The sequence below is a fragment of the Zootoca vivipara genome, chromosome 5, assembly GCF_963506605.1.
Source record: "Zootoca vivipara chromosome 5, rZooViv1.1, whole genome shotgun sequence".
NCBI classification, from domain to species: domain Eukaryota; kingdom Metazoa; phylum Chordata; class Lepidosauria; order Squamata; family Lacertidae; genus Zootoca; species Zootoca vivipara.
The window spans coordinates 43220546-43242959 of NC_083280.1; the positions used below are offsets into that span (position 1 = coordinate 43220546).

Consider the following 22414-nt stretch of genomic DNA (forward strand, 5'->3'; position numbering starts at 1 on the left):
CACACCCAGTGTTAAATATCTTCCCACCCTCATCTAGACAACTGTCCTGAGATTTTACGATGAAGGGTGATATATAAATCTAATGAATGAATGAATAGAAAAAACAATATTTATTTCTTACATTTGTATCCTACCTTTCTTCAATTGTGCAATCCAAGGTGGCATACTGATGTATTCCGTTTCAATAAGGTGGTGGTCTTGTGTGCCTTCAGACTAAACCGAACAATTATGAACTGGAAAATGGGTTGGTAAAGAATTGATTTGTGACATGCATCCTACTAGAATTCAATAAAGTAGTTTTGGTTGGGAGAATTCCTTTGTGGTCTCCTCTATCTTTCTATATATGAGACCCTGTGCTAAATAAATTACTTCATGAAAAGCTAATGCTGAGTTCCTGGCTTTCTTCCTTTTCTGCATTAGAGTACACGAAAGATTGCTGTATCAGTTGGAAGACTCTAATACTGTACTCTTATTCCTTGGTGTTTATCATTGCTTTAGTGTATAGACCACACTCATTCTTTCCTGGCGGTCAGAAATCACTTTTCTGTGTGGGCTAGATAACCACCTCAAATGTAAAGCCTGTGATCATCTGACAAATGGCTTGGAATACATTACTGGTGATAAATGCAATCTTCTTAAAGGGAAACCTATTCATTTAACATAGTAGTTCTAGGATTAATTGCTTGCCAGGCTAAATTGCTCCATAAAAGTGCATACTTTTTTATCCAATTTCTTCATGGCATGATTAGTTAGACCATTCCACGTCTTTGTATGCTAATTACACTGGCTTTTTCTTTACTTTAATTATTATTAATTCTTACACAGCATGTTTTGCTTTTAGTTTTTTGGCTGCTCCTTTAAAATCCTATTGCTGTTTCCTCTTTAAATATCATGTTGTGCTTTAGAAAACAGAGGAAGCAGCTCTACAAAATGTAGGCAGAGGGCAGCCCTTACTTCACTACCAGTTAACAGTATTAGGAGCCACAGGGTGCTAAATACTTCTATTTTATTTTCCACCCAGATGTCCTCAAATTTGCATACAAAAAAAATAGAATAAACAATGTTATTTCAAACAGATAGTGAGAGAGAGTGCAAGAGCAGCAGGAAAAAAATCAACACCAATGCGAGGAGGGAGAGCAAATAAATATTGAAGGCCTGTTGAAGTGAGACACTCTAAATGTCAGAAGGTCAAATAAGGAAGGAGCCAGATGATTCTACCAAGTTTGTGTGCTGTAGCCAAGGGGGCCTTATCCTGTATTCTTTTCAGCTGCACATCTCATACCTGTAGGAAGCTGAGCGAGGCCTTTCTTGAAGACCTCAACAGATGGGCAAGATCAAGTGGGAGCAGGCTGTCTTTTAAGGAGACAACTTGGGAACAGAGAGGCTGAGGAATGTTTATTACGTTTGCTCTCTGTAACTGTTAGCAGAGATTGTATTTGATGGCGTTATTTTATAATAAGACACAAAGGTATTTCACAATGCAGTTCCTATACAGATTTGGGCCTCTCTCACATTTTTTTAAGGAAGGCTTATTTTAAAAAAAATGTTCCCCAAAGCTTTTGATACAAGGTGTGAATTAGAGCTTTCTAATTTGGTTGAATCTGATAGTAATGTAGTCAGTATTTCCAGTTGTTTCAACAACATATATATCTTGCACTAAATCTCAGTTGCCACTTAAGACTTTGTGAAGGTAAGTAATAGTGTCTACTGGATTACCCCTATACACTGCTTATTGACACTCAAAGAACACTAAAAGGTTAACGAGACAGGACTTTCCTTTGCAGAGGCCTTGTTTCTTTTTTGGCAGGATTTGTCCTCCTTTGTGCTTGATAATTTTATGCTTTCCAACAATTTATCTGGAATATATGTTAAGCTAACTAGCCTGCCATTTTCTGGATCCATTTTTAAACATTGACATAACTTTGAACACCTTATAGTCGTTTTGTTCAGAGGCTGACTTTTGGAACATGTTATATATTTTTGTGAGAAGATGAGCAATTCTGCATTTGAATTGTTTAAGAACTCTTGGAAGGATACTATCTGGGCCTAGTGACTTGGTTCTTTTCAGTTGTCAGTAATGTCTAGAACTTGTCACTACTATTTGCCTTGATTCCTCAGGCTCCCTTCCTGAAAATGGCAGTTCAGGCATGGGTATCTGCCCTACATCTCTGAAGTTGTACAGTTGTGTGTGGAAAGAATGTACCTTGTAACTTCTTAAAAACAACATTTAAGTTGACTGTTGCTTGAATCCACAGATAAGTGAATTTTGCAGAGCTACAAATCCAAGATAAATATATGAAGAAAAACCAAGAAATACTCTATGTATTATCTATCCTTGAACTGTGTGTGTGTGTGTGTGCGCGCACACACACACACACACACACACACACCTTTGCCAGAACAAGGAATCCAGGGCACATTTATTTGGATCCATCTGCATTTTAGTTAGTTGCACCTGTAGTTCTGCTGAGTCTCTGGCTGGTTGTCGACAACTTCCAAGTCTTTTACTCTGTCTGAGCATCCAAGCCCCAATGCCTTTCTTACATATTCAGACCCCCAAGATGTGCATTGGAAACCCATAGTGAACTTACATGTCTCCTAAATGGCTCGTCAATACAAGGGATGGAAATAAACCTCCAGAAGTGTTTACAAAATATCTCAGTGAGTATGTGGATTAGTTCCTCATACAAAGCTATATTCTCTGGTAAATTATTCCCCAGCAATGCACATTGCTGATGCTGTGCAAACAAATAACTGAAAACTCAGTAGGGAGCTGCTTTAGAACACCAGGCTAACACTGCCCCTCAGCTCTCCCATTTTTTAAAAAAACAGTATAATTCTAATGGGTTAGGATCCACCCCACCCCACCCCAACCGACATATGTTGAATTGTGGCAGCACTAGCATAGCCACAGTAGTGCAGCTTATGGGAATTGTAGTCCAGAACTGAAGGGCACCAGCTTGGCAAAGGCTGCTGTATTACATGATTTCTAAAATGGGCTATCATCTTTATACAGTGTGTTACAACAGAAAAAAACTTGGGGGTGAGATGTGATGTCATTGAAGCTTCAAAAAAAGGTTGTAGATACCTCCTAGTAACAACAAAGTTTAAGGTAAAGTTAAAGAGACCCCTGATCATTAGGTCCAGTCGCGGACCACTCTGGGGTTGCGGCGCTCATATCGCTTTACTGGCCGAGGGAGCCGGCGTATAGCTTCCGGGTCATGTGGCCAGCATGACTAAGCTGCTTCTGGCGAACCAGAGGAGCACACAGAAACGCCGTTTACCTTCCCGCCGGAGCGGTCCCTATTTATCTACTTGCACTTTGACGTGCTTTCGAACTGCTAGGTTGGCAGGAGCAGGGACCGAGCAACGGGAGCTCACCCCGTCACGGGGATTCGAACCGCCGATCTTCTGATCAGCAAGCCCTAGGCTCTGTGGTTTAACCCACAGCGCCACCTACGTCCCCTTAAGACGTAGTCATAAAATAAGCCATAGCAGGATTTTTAAGCATTCAAGGAATATAAGCCACACCCCGAAAATAAGACATAGTGATAGGTGCAGCAGCAATGCCGGCCACGGCAGGAGGAGAGAAAAAAATACATCTCCTGAAAATAAGCCATAGTGTTTTGTTTTGTTTGAGGAAAAATAAATATAAGACTGTGTCTTATTTTCGCAGAAATATGGTACCGTAGTTGTCAGAGACCTCTTGTGAGCATCCTGCCACTCTCTAGCAGGAAACCTACAGAATCAGAATTATAGAGCAGGAGGTTAACCCAAGGGTCATCTAATTCAACCCCCTGCAATGCAAGAATCTATATTGATATGCCTGGTAGTGACTCAGAACTTGACTTGAGTAGCATTTAAGGCCTCTTCTTTTCTTAATGTAATCACTTTTTGGTTATGGTAACTGGATGCTCCTAAAAGGCTGCTTTTCATGCCTGTTCTTCCATATGTTATTTTATTTCAGTCATTTATCTGATGTGAAACACAAGCTACTCTGTTCTTAAGAAAAACGTTTCCTATTTCTTAAACTTTAGTATGAGGAACCCAGGGTCATAATGGGGCATGTTGTAAGCCTGGCTCTATTGTTTTCTTTCTGGAAGAAGAGTATGAAGTTGATGAGCCCTTTCAAGGTAGTCTAGTCTTTACATGAATCGTTGTGTCAAATACAGAAGGCCAAGCATAGCATATGGAGGAATAAATCTCTGCGCACATTCTATTTTTCACTTTACATTGTGTAAGCTTTGTGATAGGCATTATCTCTGTTGACTGACCTGGCAGCCCCTCTGAAATGTGGAATAAACATTCTAAATGTCACTCATTGCTTGGCGTATTTTGAAGCTGGCATGTGATCTGCACAAGACACAGCAAAAGGAACCCCAGATGCGTCATGCTTTTTTAAAGGGAAGAAGCATGTAATAAAATGACTAATTAGACTACTAATGAGCGTAAAGAGTAATTAAAATATTTTTGCTTTTTGCCAGCACCAGACTCTGAAATGTTTTAAGTCTCAGAGGGCTGGAATCTAAACCCATTATGATTTATTTTGAAGCATATGAGCCAATTTACAGTTATTACTGTTGCAGGGGGTGGGTGGGAGTAGGACTCAACGTTTGCCAGCAGTGCCTATTACGAAGTGACTAGGGAACTGGTGCCTGAAGTTTTGTAGTAATTCTTACACTGTTGAGTCCCATCACATAGTCTAATGCAGTGTTTCCTAACCTTGTGCCTCCAGATGTTTTTGGACTACAACTCCCATCATCCCTAGCTAGCAAGACCAGTGGTCAGGAATGATGGGAATTGTAGTCCGAAAACAGCTGGAGGCACAAGGTTGGGAAACACTGGTCTAATGCTCACCCCTAGTGACCCATCCCTCCAGTTACCTTCTCCTAGAATGCAGGTTTCGCCAGAACCTTAATTTGCCTTTTACCTTCATCATCACGGTGTAATCAGCCAGAAAGGGACACAAAGAACATAAAAGGTGTTTCTATGTGTTTTCATTCACACCCCATATTACGCAGGCTGTAGTGTGTGACGAGCAATGAGTAGGAGTAAGGCAGACCACTGAGCCTGTTTATCACGGTATAAGTTTAGCAAAGCAATTTGAGTAAGGAAACCTTATTACAGAAGAGAGAAAAACATTCTTCCAAATTAATAACAATTTCAGCCGGGAGACTGTTGAGTCTTTGGTTATATTAGCCAATAGGACGAGAGATTATAATGTTTTGTGTTAAAGCTGATATGCGTGAAGCTCACTTTTAAATTGTTTCGCCCAGCAGCTGCCTCCAGATAGTGAGTCAGCATCTTCTCTTCCTACCACATCTAACCCTTCTTTCATATTTCACTCAGTGAAACATGCAGGCAATTATCCATGTAACCACCTGGTGAGATTTCTAGAAAGCAGTGTCTAGGGCAAGGGCAACTGGCCTATGACCCTTTAGATGTCCCCCCCCCCCCTAACCTAGCTAGCATGGCCAATGCAGTTGCAACAACATTTGGAGGATCATGGGTTAGCCACCCTGGGTTTTAGATACACAGAGAGGCCCATTCTCACCCATCTGTAGCCTGAGGCAAGCATGCCTGTATAAAAGAGAAACTGCCCCAAGGAGAAGCAGTGTTAAATAGTGACAACCATGAATCAATTGCAGTTCAATAATGAGAAGAGATACATTCCCTGTTTCTCCTAAAATAAGACATACCCATAAAATAAGCTGTAGCAGGATTTCTAAGCATTTGCGCAATATAAGCCATACCCGAAAATAAGACATAGTGATAGGCACAGTTCTGGAGGGTGCCAAGGAAGAGGCGAGGCTGGACATTTAATTAAAAAAATAAGACATCCCCTGAAAATAAGCCACCATTTTTTTTAAAGGAAAAATAAATATAAGACGGTGTCTTATTTTTGGAGAAACACGGTAGCTGCTATGTTCTGCTGGTGGTAGCCAGCATTCTGCCTTAGAGCCATAATTAGCCGTATGTAGCTACCAATACGCACCATAGACTCTTATGTGGAGTGGGCCTCTGTGTACATTTTTGCTTCAGGACTTTTGTCTCCGACAGCTGAATGTTGGAAGAGTGTGCATATGTAGCTGTGTCTGAATGTGTCCCTTCATATCAGACGTTTTTTCCAGCTGTCCGTCTGCAATAACCGATCGCAATGTAGGCACCATGCTATTCCCACCCTTGCTTAAGCATGGCAACTTTGCTCCATTGCAGGGCTGGCTGTTGGGGCTGGTCACTGCGTGCAAGGTAGACCAAACAAAATGGAAAGCTTTTGAAAAACAGGTATTGCTTCACATATCCTTTGCCAAGCACAGTATAGAGTTGTGTGTATGAACTCCATAATACATCTGCCTTTATGCTTTTTATAGACAAGTTCACTGCCTTGCCCAATATTTAGGCTAAAGAAATAATGGTACCTCCCATGGCAATTGTTTGCACCATCTAAAAAATGACATGATTCATAATTATTTCATATGTTTATTATTTCATATGTTTACCTTGAAAATTTATTTGGCAGGCTAGGGGGCTTCTACAGAAATTAACAGCTAGCCATTGGGAAATATGGACGAAGTACATGTAGTAGATGAGCGGTGCAAAGTGGACTTATTTATGTTGTACCCAAAGGCATAGTTAAGGTGCCAAAGAGGAGCACTGGTGTCTGTGGTTGGTTAGAATAAATCCCCATGGTCTGTTTGCTTGCTTTTAAGCCTCCTGGGCTTCAAATCTTTAGGCAGAAGTAAAGGGTGTCTTGGTGAATGATCCAGAATGCTTGGGATTTTTAACTGGCTGGCTAACATGTGAATAATAAAAACAACACAGTCCCTGCCTGCCAGTTTCTGACACAACCAACACAATACAAAAGGAGAAAGAGATGAGAAAGGAAGAGGAGGCAAGCACACACCAATTATTATCTGAGTTTAAGGATTAGCTCTTTAGGGAGAGGATAAGCCGAAATGCTGATGTTCTCATAGCAGAGCAGGTAGAAAGGCCCTTCCTCTCATCTCTTTCTCTGCTTTGGCCTGATAGAATGGTTGCTGCCATGTGGTGGTTGAGGAATAAGCCTGATGGAGTTGGTCTTCCAACAGAGTTGATGGAGTGGCCCTGCTTCCCAGGGTTCCCTCTGAATTAATCAGCCATTAGCTTTACTAACAACTGCTTTGTAAATGAATGTATTTTTGTGTCTGATCCATAAACATCAGTTTATGGATGTTTAAAGAATATATGTCCCAATCAGGCACTGTTATTGTCCAATGTGAACTCATTATGGCTCATTGAGTGCAGAGGTGTTTTATTTCCATAGGAAAGCTCTTGCCGACATGTGACAGATACGCTATGTGAAAGGTTGCTGTGAATACCTGCTTTATATGCATTGTGACTGGTAAATGGTCACACTGAAGTGGTTAATCTTTGGACCTCTGCTACCGTGTTTCCCCTTTTTTAAGACACCGTCTTATAACTTTTTTCCCTCAAAAAAACACACAGTGGCTTATTTTCAGGGGGTGTCTTTTTTTTAAAAAAAAAGTGCTGGTACAACTGGGACCCACTGGCTCAGGATGCTCGGTGCTCTCTTCTGCACATTGCTGGGCGCGTTGTTGGCGCTGCCAGTTCCGAGCGCCTGCAGGGTGGGGTGGGGGTGGCAGTGCTTTAAACCCCCAACCCTGTAGAAAGCAATGGAAGTTATGGACTGTAACAATCCTTAAGAGGCGCAGGTCTTAAAAAACCCCTGGTATCACCCTTGAAGCACAGCCTTCCAAAGTCAGGGGGGAATAGGTCTGTTTAGACAAAGGAAAGGATCGGGGGTGATTCTGTGCCCTGGGACCCACAGAACTACTTTAAAAATCCCAACCTGGGGGGGGGTCAAATAGTGAAGCCCCATAGCCCTGTAGCAACAGAAGGCACATTCTGAAGCACCCGAGCTGTTCGGTTCCATAAAAAATCCAGGAATTGTAAAATTAACAACAATAATGGGGGGGCACTCTATCCAAAGAGTTAAGAAGGAATGGGAAAGTGTTGAGTTATATATGGAAAAATATGGAAAGGAAAGTTAGTTAAAGATAAAAAATAAATAATTATCGCAAGGGGAAAAATAACATCATAAAGGGTAATAATATTAAATATAAAATAGACAACACAACAGAAAAAGCAAGTATATGACTAAATGAGATCGCACAGGAGTGAGGGAAGTGGGGAGAGAGGGAGGGGGGTAAGGAATGGAAGGAGGCAATGGTTGGAGGAGGGTATAGGGGGATGAATTAAAGGAAAATTAAGACTGAGAAGCGCATGGTTTTTGTTTTTTAAAGATGCAAAGGCTTGCAATCAGCCAAAGTATAGAGCCCAACTTCTAGGAGACTGCGATCTACTTGCGGATTTATAAACTGGAGGTGATCTACCCCCGTTATATTGGTGTTCAGGTCAGAGTTGTTTTTAGAGAGAGGAAATATCCCATTTTTGAGGTTAAAGTAAAAGTTCCTGACCTTTTTTTTATAATGAGGAAATGCTGCTAAAACTCCGTTCTTCATTCCACGAAGGGGAGAGGGGGCGGGGCCGGGTGCTCAAAGACAAAAGAAATGGAAAAGGAGATAGCGATCAAATCCAGCCTCGCATTCATGCAGCCGTCGGGAGAGGCAGGGGCTGCAGCCGAGTGCTGCTTCACAAACAAACGGGGGAAAGTGCTTAGAACCCAGAGAATCCAGCTGAAAAACACGAAGCAGCAACAGCAATTGCACACACACCATCCCAAGCCAGCACAGTAACCAAGTCCCAAAAGCAAGAAAGGACTCAGCAAACACTGCTGCGGCCGGCGTTGCTGCTGCTGACTCGGGGAGCTCAGTGATCTCTTCCGCACAGCGCCTATCACTATGGCTTATTTTCGGGGTACGGTTTATATTTCTCAAATGCTTAGAAATGCTGCTATGGCTTATTTTATGACTACGCCTTAAAAAGGGGGAAACACGGTATCTACTCTGGCAGAAGTCAAAGAGCAGTGATTTAAGAGGGGTGGGGGATGATAACTCGGATACATCACTCATCTTAAATCTACAGCCATGCGTTGCAGCAGAAAATTAGCTTATTCTTCAAGCCACAGAGATAGACTGAATTGCTTAATAACCAGAAAGTGATGAGAGATAGAAAATTGAGTGCCAGGGAAGGAATCAAAATCATTCAGTGTGTTCCCTGTCGCAAGCAAACGGAGCCAGATGAAAACAAGTGAGGCTGAAAAGCTGCTGAAGGTTCAGCCTACACAAGCAGGCTCTCTTCTGTACTTTCCCCCCTGCTTCTTTAAAATGGGATGTGAGGCTCCCTCAACACAGAATCCCATCTACCACACAAAGGATACATCCCTACTTGACAGGAATGAACAGGTGTAACAGGCTGCTTTCTCCTACCATCTGACAACACTGCTGACTCAAATATTTTTCTGTACCCTTAAAAAGAATCTGCTTATACTGTTTGATGAAACTATCCCTTTGTTTTGCTTTCCCCCCCCCCCCTGCAGTTTATTTTTGTGGCTAGTGGAGCCCTCCTTTTAAATTGTAAACTCACTGGTTTATTTTTATGCTCATTACTGAGGAGGGAAAACCCCCTGACACTTTGCACAGAGGAACAGCAGGCTTATCTTTAAAGCTGGGTCAGGAGGAAAGTCCTAGCTGCAGCAACAGCTTCCTCTTTGGCTGCTGCTTGAATGGTTTACTTGACTTGAATTCACAATGGCAAAAGCCATGGGAGCTGGTTCAGAATGTTAGCAACCTCTGTGCTCAGGGTTGCCCATTACAGCACTATTAGGCCATTGTTTAAAGATTATAGATTGGGTTTTGTGTGCCAGCTGGCTTATGGTGGGATGTTCTGTTACCATATTCCCTGATTGACACGCCTGTGTGCACTTTTCAGACATGCAACCTTAACATTTGGAGAGGAATTTTGAATGTTGTGCTAATGCTGGTGTTCAAGTGCTACTGAAGTCTGATGTTCTTTTTAAAGAGAATTGAAGAGGCCTGAGACAAGAGTATTCCAGAGGAGAGCAGTGGATTTTATCAAGAAAAAATTAATGAAACAATTTATTTAAAGCACTTAATCCTAACCAGAATTTATGGTGCTAATAAATCTTCAGAACTGTTCATTATTCTGGCAACTATAGGTAAAAGCAGCAGCTAAGCAGAAAAGCAAGCATATGCTGTAAAATATCCCAATTCTCTAGTAAGAGTATGGAAAGCGGGTGGGGGAGAGGAAGTTGGGCACAAGTAGAGGGTTTTTAAGTGATTATTTTTGTAACTGCTAGGAAGTTGGGCACAATTAGAGGGTTTTAAAGTGATTATTGATGTAAATGCTAGGGGTTTCTGGGATGAGATGGGTAGAGAAGAGAGCAGGTTTCTGGGGGGTCCAAATAAGTGAGGATAGCACAGCAGAAGAAGAGGTGCTTTTCTTGGGGCAGGGGCACAGTGTATAATTTTCTATAACAATGGTATGTGAATAATGCCGTGGTTTGGCAAAGAGTTAAGAGCTGAAGAGCTTATGCTTTAGGTGTGCAGATAAAACTAGGTTAGAAACAGAACAAAACTTGAGGGGGTGTGGAAATAGAGAGATGATAACTTTTGTTGGCTTATGGACCAACTAAGTAAAGAAGAAGGAATTAGTGGAACTCGTTACCTGTCATTACCTGCATAGCTGACTGGTGGAAAGAACCCCAAAAATCTGGAGCAACTAACTCTGGCTTTTTTGCCCAGGTTTAACAAAACAACAACAGCAACAAAGAATAGATTCCTGTTACTTTATGGCTCATTTAAAACATGTTAGGGATGTTAAAAGTTTGAAAAGGGGCACACAGTTTGAGCATTCCCATTTTGTTCCTGCCACAGTGGATCAGGGAAACTGCAGTTGACTTAGCGTTACATCTGAATCAGTTCTCATGGTTTGCTTCCCTCCATACAAACCATGATCTGAAGCCAACATTACTTTTGTGGGAAAAACAAGCCACAAACATGGAACTTTTGCCCAGTGTGATTAAACAAACCATACCTCTTGGCTCAGCATTATGTCTGAATGCATCTTCTATGCAATGAAGGAGACATAAACCTGGCTTTCCCCAACTTGCTTGAAGATTGCTTGCCTTTCTAATCAGAAGCTTCCTGCCAAACAGGTGTGTTCTTTTGCAGATGAAAAGTCTGCCTTTGTCTCTCAGCAGGCTGACTTTCAGTTTGTGCTAAAGCAAATTCATTAATGTTGCAGAATTCCAGTGAATTTGTGTTGCCACTTTAGCGATGAAATATGTGCTAGTCAAAGGTGCCTTAGCACAAGGTTGTTTCCTGCCCAGTTGTGTGTAAGAAAATTACTTTGACGTTCATTTGCCATGGAAAATAGTGTCTGTCTCAAACAGCTCTGAGTTTAAGGCGAATCAATATCCTGTTTGTGGCTAATCTATAAATTAGGAGACCTGTCCAGGGTATTCTTGATCCATAGCAGAGACCTGAATTATGATAGTTTTGCTCTTGAGTAGTTAATTCTTAGATAATTTGCCTCACAGTTGCATTATTAATCTGAAAAAGAAATGTAGAATAACATGGAATAGATGCATCTTTAAAGCACAGTGCTGCCTAAAACAGGGTTTTTGTGTTTATACTAATGTGCAGTTCAGTGACTTTATGAGAAGTTAGAAGTTGGGGTACTGTGAATAAAGCACATTGCTAAGGGAAGAGCCAATTGAACCCAGCTTCAGTTGTGTACAAGGGGATTAGTACAGATTTTAAAATATTTTTTGCTGGCTTTATTCTGTTTTGCTCACCTACTTCTGGAATTGAAACAGTGAGGAGGATGCATTTTAAGAGAGTTAAGTCAAAATTGTCTTGATTATAGCCTATATCGGATTTGTAGAAGCATGGTAACAAGAAACTTATCCAATTGAGTTATTTGCTCAGAGGCAAATTATCTCATAGCAATGTAAAGGTAAAGGGACCCCTGACCATTAGGTCCAGTTGTGACCGACTCTGGGGTTGCGGCGCTCATCTTGCGTTATTGGCCGAGGGAGCTGGCGTACAGCTTCCAGGTCATGTGGCCAGCATGACAAAGCCGCTTCTGGCGAACCAGAGCAGCACACAGAAACATAGCAGTGTACTCCAGAGCAAATTTCTTACTTGGACAAGTACCCATATTTAAACTTTTAGAGCACAGAATGCTGTTTATACAGCGGCAGTTCATTCATTCCTTTAGCTCAGTATTGCCTACATTGACTGGCAGCATCTCTCCAGAATTTCATGTGTCTCTCCCAGCCCACCTGGAGATGTCAGGTTGAACTTGGATCTTTTTGCTTGTATCACATGTACTCTTTCACTGAGCTATGATTCTTCCCACAATTTGATATTATGAGTCAGGGTAGTACACATCATGTTCATGTTCAAGAGGAAACCAGTGCTCTCATAAAATCTATTTGTTGTTTGCATGAAGCAACAGTAGTAGTAATGTTAGGCCTGCTGACTCTTACCTGTATTACCACCAGTATCCGGAGGAAGTTGTAAGCAAGTACACTGAAGGAGTACTTGAGTTCTATGGACATAACCAGGGTTGGGTGTCCTCTGTCTTCCTGCTGAAACAGTTTAAGTATATGAATGCTCACTAGGAAAAGAGTAATGGTCAGGCTACACATTATGTAATATCCACACCCACATTATGTATTCTCTCTATACCCACACCAGTGTTTTTTCCAAATAAGCTTGCTGACTCAGGTGGCTATTTGCCTCTTCGAGCTTGAAATATGTATATATAATTAAAATCTTATAGCAAAACAAAGCTGTATCAGAAATAAAACTAAGGAGTGTGCAAAACAAAAACAAGTTAAAATTAAGAGTCAAGAGTTTTTTTTAAAAAAAGCTTGTGCAAACAGGTAAGTTGGTTTTTTTTTGGGAACTTTATTCCTACCCTGGCACTAATCTCCTTGATAAAGCATAGTGGGCTGAGAGCCAATTCCTTCTCATTGGATGAATACAGCTGTCTTTTTTACAAATGGTTTTGCTTGTCCCCTTTTGCTCATTATGGGACACTGTATTCTGTACAATGATTATATAAAAGCAAAATTATCAAAATAAAGAATTTTAGCATGCTTATGTGAATGTTCTCTAGTAGTTGGAATAAGGAATGGATTCTAAGGGTTCTGTGTGCAAGAGGTTTGGAGAGAGAACTTTGTTCCAAGAACTAAGAAAAGTTTTAGGTTAGGGAAACAAGTGCAGCTTTTGTAGGCAATCGTTTGGATCGTTTCTTCATCTCCTTAGTGTTCATGTAATGTATTGACCTCTGCTATGACTATGAAAGCAATTTACATTTAGAAGAGCTGTTATCACACTTACCATAAAGAAATCAGTATTTCTATTCATAGAACCGGGAGACTTTTAACAACCTGGGGAAAAAAATGAAGTTCATGCTTTATCTCCATTTGCCTTTGTTTTATTTTATTTTGTGTTGGTCACAAATTGCATTTGTACGTTGTGTGACTTAATTTTATTTCCACTTTTATATACCGCCTTGCAATCTGTTGATGGAAGGTGGTTTAGAAATATTCTCAATATATAAAAATACATTTTGATTGTCTTAACTCCTAAGATTCTAATCGCCTTGTACGGGGATTCAGCATTGTACTGAGGAGTAAGTGGAAGTTATTTGAAATATCATATTGTTATTGTCAGCATCTTCAATCAGCTGTGACTTGTTTATTATGCACTTTGCAGATAAGGTTGCTTACATGCTGTCCACCTTTGATGCTATAGTTGCGTCAGAAATGTCATTAGTATCATATTGATTTTAAGCTTTAAGATTTTAAGCTGTTGATTTTAAGCTTTGTCAGCTAAAATGACACCACAGCTATGCAATACAGTAGAAGAAAAGGCTTCTTTGCAACAAGGGAATATTTTCTCTCCCTGACCTTCACACATGAATGTAAAATTTCTCTCTCTGTTTCAGAGCCATTATCAACCATTTCAATCCAAAGATAGAGTCTTACGCAGCTGTGAATCACATCTCACAGCTTTCAGAAGAACAGGTGAGTTACATGCATCTTTTTAGTTCTGTTATTCCTTATGGTGCACTGTTCAGAAGAATTCACCCTACTCTGTCCCAGCTGACTGCATTGGATTACATTATCCTGAGCTAGGGTTTAGCAAGCTTTCAAAATAGCAGCACATGAGCAATAAATGGGGTATGTGCTGCCACATGGTTAAAGTCTAGGAAGGCAGAGCTGTGGCCCAGGAAGAAAGACTTTTCCCAAGACTACCCTGAATTGAAAGAGAATGCACAGCAGGGTCAAGGTGGTTTCTCATTTGCAAATGTGTGCCCTTGATAAGTGATGACTCTGGAAATGCGCTGTGAGATCTTGGCAAACAGTGGAATGCAACTTAATTTAGGGGAGTGCTAGGATTATTTGAACATACGCAATAGTTGATGCTGACTTTTCAGTGTAATGGAATTCACTAAGCCATGAATAGCTATTTTAAGTACATTTCTAAATGAGGAGATTTTTCATAGAGAGAGCAATTAGGGTTATATTTTATTTTCTCATAATTCAACCTGATTCCTCTACTTCCTTGCCTGTCAGAGCTGTGTAAATGGGCCTTCCTAAAGTTAAATAGCTTCAGGGAGGAAAAGCTTGACCTTCTTGTCCATTTCATTAAAACACAGAGAGAGAACTGGGGCTTAGGAATGTTGAAGGTTGGCAATAGCTAGTCATACCCTCGGTCCACCCTTCTTTCCCTTCAGTTACAATTTATTACGTTGATGCATTGCAAGATAACCTGAAGGTCTGGGTTAGTGATGCAGCATCCTTGATCTTGTGGCTTTCCTTTGTACAGTTCCTCTGCAGAAAGAGTACTGCCAAGCTCCAGACAATCTATTCAACTTAGTTTTCTTGCCAGGAGTTGCTGTACCTGTTACTATGTTCTATGATGTTGTATTTTACAGATTCTCATTCATCTGTTCACTGTTGATTATATCAGCCTATGCTTCGTAAACTTCTTTTTTAAAAAACCCTTTCAGCACATGCAGTAATTGAAAATGGGGCCCTGGATGTGGGAGGCTTCACAACTATGCTTGGCTTAGTCTGCTAGTTTTAAGAAAGGGAAGCAGCTTCTCCCTGTCAGTGCAGTTGAGCATTCATCCCCCAGTAGTTCAGGGAGGTCACGCTGAATTCTTTCTTCACCACATGCCTGTGCTTTAAATAAAACCACCAGCAGCAGCAGGCGGCAGGTAATGAAATCAGCTCTGATGCACAGAGCAGTTTGAGGAGAGATTATTAGGAAGCAGGGAAGTGGTTTGATTTCTTCTTTCAAATGGAAGCATTACCCCGAAGTGGCAGAAAGATCAAAATAGAGATGAGTTAATTAAAAAGAGGTGGGACCTCCAGATGGCACCCAAAGGAGGAAGGTCTAGGCTAGGGCTATGCTAAATGGTAGCCACTTCAATTTTGTGCATGAAGGTAAAGCTTTGGAGAAGGGGTGGAATGTTCAGCGAACACTCAAATTTTGTTTACCTTCCTATCTCTTCACTGCTATTCACTGCCTGTTTTTTTTAAAACTGGATCATCATCCTGGGACTAATGAACCTAGCCAATCACAGATCAGGTAGTGAGAGTAATGATTTTGTTTATATTTTTAGTTATTAAATTTGTATACTGCCCCCATCATCTGTAGTCCTCAGGTCAGTTTACAACATAAAAATACAAGGCCAAAAAAACCCCAAGAACATAAACAAAGCAATAACCACTCCCACCTCCTTCCACCCACTTGCTTTGCCCTCACCACAAACCATGATATCAGAGATTAGGGATAGGAGGGATCTGGCACCTGTTGTCAAGGCAACCAGGCTTGGCTATCTTGGTCATTGCTACATTGGACTGGGGTGGATTCATTGGTTAATAGCCTTTGCTGTCACTGTCCCCACACAATAGGTGAACATTTGAGCCCCCTTTCTTCAACCCTTCAAAAAAAAATAAAGGAAGGAAGGGCCTACATTTCGTAGATGCTGGAAAGGTTTTGAGAAACAACTCTCTTTGATTCAGCATTAATCTATATGTCCAGCATAAGAGGGCCTTTGATCGGCCTCTACAATGAGAATCATGGAATCATTCTGGATATGGGACTTGGCTCTATTTTTTATTTTTTAAGCTAAATATTTCTGAATGCTTCTGCTTTTAACCAATCTGATGAGCTAAAATATATATTCCAGTGTTTTGAACAAATAGCTTGACTAGATAGAAGAAGAGTTTGGATTTGATATCCCGCTTTATCACTACCCAAAGCAGTCTCAAAGCATTCTCCTTTCCCTTCCTCCCCCACAACAAACACTCTATGAGGTGAGTGGGGCTGAGAGACTTCAAAGAAGTGTGACTAGCTCAAGGTCACCCAGCAGCTGCACGTGGAGGATCGGAGACGGGAACCCGGTTCACCAGATTATGAGTCTACCGCTCTTAACCACTACACCACACTGGCTCTAGATAGTACACACAGACTGTTAATACAGTGGTACCTCTGGTTAAGAACTTAATTTGTTCCGGAGGTCCGTTCTTAACCTGAAGCACCACTTTAGCTAATGGGGCCTCCTGCTGCCGCTGTGCCGCCAGAGCACGATTTCTGTTCTCATTCTGAAGCAAAGTTCTTAACCTGAGGTACTATTTCTGGGTTAGCAGAGTTTGTAACCCGAGGTACCACTGTAATTTGGAACATCATATTAAATACATTGGCTAAAGCAGGGGGGAGAGAGAGCACAATATTTTTTGGGCAGTAGTGTGTTGTGAGCACTGAATATGCTTTTTTAAAAGGTCATCTCCTGTTACAAGTTGATAAGAAATCCAATTTTGTAACTTATAAATAATTAAGAAAATGGCATGATTATTCTAAGCATTACTACTATTAAGCATACAACTACCAACATTGTGGTAGATATGAGAGAAGTTATATCTGGTGAAAGGTCTGGCTATCCAGCTGTTTTCAAAACTAGGGAATGTCATTGTGGTCAAGTGCCACCCCCAACCCCCCAGCTATGCAGGCAACTCCACAAAGCAGTTTTTGCATCTAGGCATTGTGATTTAGTTAACATGCTTCTCAGTTTGTGTCCACATGCAGGCTTTCCCAATTTTATAATATGTGGAGTACTTCTTATTGTTCACTGTGCATTTGCCTCTCAATACCTGCTCTTTTTTTGTCCCTCCATTTCATTTTCTACTCTACTGGATGTGGATGTGGGGAGGATAATTAAGTTTAACCCTCAGAGTGTGTGGGTTACTCTGCTGGTCACTCCCCCAAATAGATGGACCAGAACAAGCCATATTGTGGAAACCTTCAAGCGACTGCTGTAATTTTTGCTGCACAGTCAGGGCAGATGTATTCAGCCAGTTCTGTCTTTGTGCCCCGTTTCTTTCAATCAACTGTAGCAAAACCACCATATCATGCTGTCATTCCACATTGTCATTATCTAGTTCCCCTGATTCAAACCTTTAGACCTTTTGCTGGGATTGTCTATCTGATGACATTTTAGCTCTTAGTGATGTAATAAGAGCTCTGTTGCTCAGTAATAATAATTTGTGTAAAGCTACTAGCTAAATTTTCTTCTGTTCCATCTGCTTTTCATTAGTTTATTTCAAACAAGTTTTTAAAAGCAAATAAACTTAGGAGTTGCTGTTTGCAAGCTCACATATCCCCACCATGATCCTAAGTGCTCTGCTCTGTTCTCTTTACATCTGGGTATGTACTGAGTCCCCAGCTACAAATAAATTAATATAGTAGTTGCTTTAAGTGGCTGTTCTTGGTATTTTGAGCAGGAATGAATATGTTCAAGCTTTTTCAAGCCATTGTTAATTTGTATCATGGTCAGGTCATATATCCGTAAATGTCTTTGTGCATATGTATTTAGTACTACAGGCTCTTTCATACACACTCACCAAAATACCACCAGAATTTCATAAATGTCCAGCTTTCATTTAAATATGAAGTGTACTCCGGAATGTTAACCTTTGTTTTCTGGGGCTTGAATTCCAAGCTCATGGATGATATCAGCTTGCTGAAGTGGTGGTTTTATTACTTCTAGTACACATTGTGCTAGTTTACTGTTCGAGTAGCACACATGACTTATGTAATACCTTGTGACAGCTTTAGAGCATGCATATGACAACATTAATTGTGTCCCAAAAATATCCCTGCTTAACTACAAGAGAGAGAGAGAGAGAGAGAGAGAGAGAGAGAGAGAGAGAGAGAGAGAGAGAGAGAGAGAGAGAGAGAGAGAAGCCTCAGAGCAATTGCTTTAGTGCCTTTTAGTGGCTTCCATTAAATTTAATGTATTGGATACAATAAAACAAATGTCACTGGAGCAGGATGGAATGGGCAGAAAAGCCATATTGGAGACAGGATCGGCTTGCGATATACCAGAGGCAGTTTATCGTCCAAGGAGAGTTGATTCCTCCTTTCCCTGGTTTTTCAGCCATTTCATAAATGCATTTTCTAATTTAGTTATATTTTAATTACATGGAAGAATCAAGGCTTTTCAGGGCAGCAAGTATACTTTGGCAATGATGTTTTCTGAGTTTATCACTCACTTGTATCTATGTATAGGACTTATTGTAGCTTGACAGTTTAGGAAAGATCTTCATAGTTCAGAAGCAAAAAATATTTCCTTTTGATAACTAAAGGGGAACACACATTACAGATTTCTGTCTGAGATGCCAAGGTAAATTAATTTTTTTAATTACTTGAATTAAAATTAATTGAATTCAGTTACTGCAAGTCATTAAATTTCCAAAATATCTGTCAAGTTTCCCTGAGTACATATGTGATGGGTGGAATTCAATGTCATGCTCCTCCAAATGTTCCATCTGTGCAAGCATTGCAGCTTGCCAGATGAAGCAATCCCCCCTCTCCTACTGCGGTGTGCTATTCTGAGGTTTCTCCTGCCCTTGAGCCCCATTCAAGGTGCATGCTGAGGGAGGAGAGGGTGCACAAGCAGAAGTCCTTGCACAGGGCTTCCACTGATGGGACACATTAGGTTAACTTTGCCCATTATGATCAGCTCAGTGAGAAGATTACAATTTTTGCAAGATCAGGATGGAAGCTATTCCTCTGATGGGATGACACTTCCCACCAGATGTGACATGCAGGTTCCAACCAAGTCTTCTGCCTCATCTCCAAAGGGAGGAGGCATTCTGCCCACCAAGCCAACCCAGTCCGTGGGTGGTCTAGGTGATGGTTTGACTGCCTCTATATAGCTGTTTATCTTCTGACTATATGGTGTGTGTTTTCCAATTTTTTCTAAACTCTTTTTTTATCCAGTTTGGTTGAGCATGTTCCTTCCTCTCCATGTTCTCATTCTGTCTCCTGCCGTGAAACATTAATTTTCTTCTTCATTAGTTTCTTTCCAGCCCCTTTCTTCTTCCTGTTCAACCCCATTAAGTGTTTGTTCTCCTTCCTCCACCACCCACCATCCCAGTGTGGTTCCCTGGGGTGTATGTGGGGTTTATTTTAGGAGTGAGACTGAGGAGTCCTGTGATCCTCAGAAAGGGTCTTGGAGGGGAGCTAGCAGTGGTTCCTCCTTTTGAGATTTGTCCACCAGGAAACTAACTCAGCGGGGAGGCCTGTTGAGGCTAGGGCATTAGGTAGGTACTAGGTACACAATCCCAATAAACTGGCTAGGCAAGAATACATTTCCTGTGCTATTGGTGTTTAGTAGTTCACGTGTCACAGGAGTGTGCTAGTAAGTAATCACACAGCTCAAAAATGGAGTTAACTCTCTATTAGCAAAAAACATGGCCTCCACAGACTTGGTTGTGTGTCAGGCCTAATGAGCAGAGCAGCTCATTCCCAATGGTCTTCCTCCATGAAAATCAAAGCAATCAAAGACTGCACCTGCATGCAGTCAACCTCTCCTCCAAACTTTTCTTATCTCTTCTGATTCTGGGAGACAAGTGGGGAAGGGAGCTTGCTGCAGCAAGAAGGGGAGACACCTGTGACTTTTCACCAGCCTGACTCATTTCTGCCTCTTGGCCTCCTTCATCCTACTGTCCTGCTTCAACATCTGCCTCTGATTCTGGATTTCTCTCTGCCACAGACTCTCCCAGCTCACTAAGTCCTGATACCTCTTCAGCTTCTAACACCTCTTCTTCCCAGTCTTCTCCCTCTGACCACTCATCATTGTCCCACCACCACTCCCTGGGCTTTGAGCCTTCTCCAGCTGGTTCCTTCCATCATTCCTCTTTCTCCAGCCAGTTCATGGCTGTCAGGGGACCTTCCTACAGGGAAGCTCCCCCCATCCTGCTGACCAGTGAGAGCAGCAGCAGCGGGTCAGGTGGGAGAGATGAGGAAGTTAGCGGGATGGAGGAGGCAAGGCTCAGTGATGTGGGAGAGCCCTTGCACCGCCCTGACCAACAGGTAGAGAGGAATACGCAGCCCCTTCCAGCGCCTGAATTGAGGCGCGCCACTAAACGTAAGGTCGGGAGGAGGCGCTTCGGGGTGCCCAAGCTCTTATGCTGGTCACACAACAGGAAACGTCCACTCCCGGATTCTGCTAGTGACTAGGAGGTCATGTCTTCTGTAAATACTATGCACAATAAAATCTTTAAAGACAAGTATGGACCTGGGCATCCTTACTCAAGAGTAGCCGCAACTCTTACAATGGCAATGACTATATCCTGGTATAGATTAAATTTGAATTTAGAGGTTTGAATTTAGAAACTATAGGTGGTAACCTACTAATGCATCAAAGTGAACACAAGAATTTTCGCTTGCACTGTGAAACTTCCCTCCCTCTCCACCTCCTGTGCACACCCCACACCCTCCCCAAATTTAAGAAGCATGCATGAGGAGAGCAGGGCAGGTGGGAGAACGTTCCATTGCACAAGCAATAGTCCTTGCACTGATGCAACAATTGCCTTAGTGCTATGTTGGATTCCACCCTATATTTTTTCCTATCTATTTTGTGTGTGGTTTGCTTGTTTCTACTGTACTCCAAGACGCGGGTGGCGCTGTGGGTTAAACCAGAGAACCTAGGGCTTGCCAATCAGAAGGTCGGTGGTTCGAGTCCCCGCAATGGGGTGAGCTCCCGTTGCTCGGTCCCAGCTCCTGCCAACCTAGCAGTTTGAAAGCACGTCAAAGTGCAAGTAGATAAATAAGCAAGTAGATAAATACAGCGGGAAGGTAAATGGCGTTTCTGTGTGCTGCTCTGGTCCGCCAGAAGCAGCTTTGTCATGCTGGCCACATGACCTGGAAGCTGTATGCCGGCTCCCTCGGCCAATAACACGACTGGACCTAATGGTCAGGGGTCCCTTTACCTTTTACTGAACTCCAACTCCTGGCCACACATCTTGTATGTTGGGATATTCTTAAACAAATCTTTACCATTTTACTGCTAATTATTTTAATGGCTGTTGCTTGTTGGTAATCTAGTTATTTCAAATAATTAACTTTGATGTTACTTCAGTTAATTAACTTGAACCAATTAATCTCTTGTTTTATAGATACTTCTTGCCCCATCCAAGCACTTGGGGTCAGAAAGCACTTTGTGCTACATGACGGCAGGGCGGGGGGGACTAAAGCAGGACTAATCAATGAGGATCTTTTTGCTGCTAAGGATGTTCATATTCTGTGTTTCTAATGTGCAGTTAAAAGACAGTGGTTGGGGTACAAGGGATCCTTTCACACCAGGTGTTTTTTATTGTACAGATATAGATATGGAGGTCAAGAGTTAAGACAGTTGAAAATATACAGTGAGAAACAAGGGCGTACCCACCATTCGGCAAGTTAGGGCAGCTGCCCTACTCTAGAAGCAGGGCTGGTGGGCAGAGGCGGAGCACAGCCCGGCGGAGCGCGAGTTCGCCATTCCCGCCGCACCGCGCCGCACCCTCCCTCCAGCTCCCCGGCGCGCCCTCAGGCAAGGCCAAGCGCGGCGGGGAACCAGGGAGCGCGGCGCGGCGGGCGGGAACGCTGAACTCGCGCTCCGCTGGGCTGGGCTCCGCCTCCGCCCACCAGCCCTGCTTCTAGGGAGGGGCACAGCCCGGCGGAGCGCGAGTTCGCTGTTCCCGCCCACTTTGTGGCCCCTCCCCTTGCCCCCCCCTAGTTTTGATCCTGGGTACGCCCATGGTGAGAAATAAAGACATCCTGGTATGCAGCGCCAGACATCCAGCATGGAATGCCTGTCCCGGTGTCAGAATAGCAAGCTGAGTTTAGTGGTCAACATATTTGTTCCTAGCTGTCCCGTACAATAGGGTGTGCTATCTTAAGTCTGCATGAGGATGCAGGCAGAAACATTTTGAGAGACAAGTCTGCTATTTTGAACAGCTTTCAAAGTGTTGTGTGATGTGTTTTAGGTACTCTTTCAGAGATGGTTTTCTTTACTGTTTTGGTATATTGAAACTTGCCATGAGCCTCTGTGATAGGGTAGGTTCAATGGTAGTAAAACT

The 22414-nt window shown here is 42.1% G+C and overlaps 1 protein-coding gene across 3 annotated transcripts in view; it reads left to right on the top strand.

Moving 5' to 3' along the window:
- The window catches only part of ARMH3 (armadillo like helical domain containing 3), a 124339-nt gene that overhangs the window by 79575 nt on the left and 22350 nt on the right, over window positions 1-22414 (top strand). For all 3 annotated transcript variants that reach the window (XM_035133314.2, XM_035133312.2, XM_035133313.2), the window contains one exon: window positions 13945-14023. In XM_035133314.2, coding sequence (XP_034989205.1) covers window positions 13945-14023 — 79 coding nt within the window. The remainder of the gene's footprint in view (window positions 1-13944; window positions 14024-22414) is intronic.